Source organism: Rhagoletis pomonella, unplaced genomic scaffold, assembly GCF_013731165.1.
Source record: "Rhagoletis pomonella isolate Grant_MI unplaced genomic scaffold, Rhpom_1.0 Rhpom_scaffold_00001, whole genome shotgun sequence".
NCBI lineage: Eukaryota > Metazoa > Arthropoda > Insecta > Diptera > Tephritidae > Rhagoletis > Rhagoletis pomonella.
Window position 1 is genome coordinate 112,883,288 of NW_023458555.1, and position 1,889 is coordinate 112,885,176.

At 33.7% G+C, this 1,889-nt stretch overlaps 1 protein-coding gene across 1 annotated transcript; it reads left to right on the top strand.

Moving 5' to 3' along the window:
* Positions 1-1,414: 1,414 nt before the first annotated feature.
* LOC118734457 lies at positions 1,415-1,889 on the top strand (the record flags this gene model as incomplete). Its single annotated transcript, XM_036464211.1, is given in 2 exon segments — positions 1,415-1,705; positions 1,759-1,889. Coding segments are annotated over 2 exon segments (217 nt in total), but the record flags the coding sequence as incomplete, so codon positions are not given.

The following is a 1,889-nucleotide window of genomic DNA, read 5'->3' on the forward strand; positions in this document are numbered from 1 at the left end:
TCATCTCTTCAAACATGCTTTAAAAAGAGCTAAACAAAATTTAAAGAAAAGTGATAACTTAAAAGATGCAATAAAAATTTCACGAAAGGTAAATAATATTTTTAGAGGAAAAAAATCTATAATAAAAGCACCACGTGTAATACCATTACCTAAATCTGGAGGATTTCTCCCATTAGCGCCTTTATTCGTAGCATCTGGCGGTACTGCAGGAATTATTAAAACAATCAATGCTATAAAAACTGGAAAGGAGCAGTTATTGGAGGCGAAACGTCATAATAATACAATGGAAGCTATTTCAATGGGAAAAAGAAAGTTTTTAAAGCCTTATAAAAAGGGATTCGGATTATATTTAAAACCATATCAAAAAAACTCTTAATGAAGCTACCCAGAAGACCTCTTACTGATGTAGACTTAAAGAAGTATTCAAAATTTATTCCAATTTTTAGAGGGGTATTCATGTGTGACACTTTAGCCCGTAAACCATTTAAGAGAGAATGTGGAATAATAAATTTGAATAGTTCAAAGGGTGCGGGAACGCATTGGGTAGTTTACTGGAAAAACGATAATGAGATTGATCACTTCGATAGCTTTGGAAACTTACAGCCTCCTAAGCAAATAATAAAGTATTTAGGAAAAAACATTAAATATAACTATAATAAACAGCAAAGCTATAATTCATATAATTGCGGACATTTATGTTTAAAATTCTTATTATCAAAGTAAATAAGTAATTATAAAACTTTCTTTTATTTCAAATAAAACTTTATTTGTTCTCATCATCAACATCAACAGGGCTTTCCATTCATATACACATACATATTAAATACTTAGCAATTAACTATGTGAACATTATTAACACACTTTTCTAGGGGTGGAGCATATATATATATGTATATACCAGGGAACTGCAATTATTCGTGTTTTTAAGTAATTGGTTGAATAACACAAGAAATAGTGTTAGACTATGTTCAAACAGGCACCTAATTGGCAATTAAGAACCTTTTCACCAATTAAAGCCTTAATTGTTACCCAATTTGCCATACAAAATTTCAATTTATTAATTGCCAATTAATACTTAATTGACAATTAATTTGTGTCCGATTCTCTACGCAACCCTGTGAAGTATGTTTATGTTATGAGAGGAGACGGTGGCTGCGTTTCTTTATACATTCCGGATAACCCCATTTCACAGCCGGAATAAACAGAATGCGTTTGAAGTACACGTCAACGTATCATCGAGAACATTCTAAAGAATAAATAAACAAAAAAAGTTTATTCCAAACGTTCAGAATGAATAAAGAAATGCAGCCGGTATGTTTGATGAGAAAACGAAACGTCATGAAAACGAAATATCAAGAAAACGAAATGACATTTCAATATTATTAAACAAAATTAACCAGAATGGCGGATAAAATTGATCGTGAGTAAATTTAAACAAATTTTCAATAACAATATAGTTAAAATAATCACCTTTTTATTTTTATTCATTGTAGAACCAAAACCGAAAAGAAAAAGAATGGGATGGAGTGAGGGGGGCCGAGGTCGCTGTGCTTGAGCTGTGGGAGGAGCGCGTGGAGGAGCTCCGTGGGCTGAGGAAGAATGCTCAAGTTTACGCGGAGATGGCGGCTGACCTCTCCAAGCTTGGATACAATCACAGCTCAAGAGACGTGCAAGTGAAGCTGCAAAACTTTTCACAGGGATACAGGTAGGTTGATATAAGAATAAAATGCAATATAATTTTTGAATTCAAACTCCTAGGAAAGAAAAGGCAGAAATGGGTCCTTCTGGTGGGTCACCTTCAACATGGGTGCACTTTGAAAGGGTGCATTCAATAATCGGTGCATTCAAGGCGAGCCTGTACAAAGATTTGACACTTGAAAGCATTGATG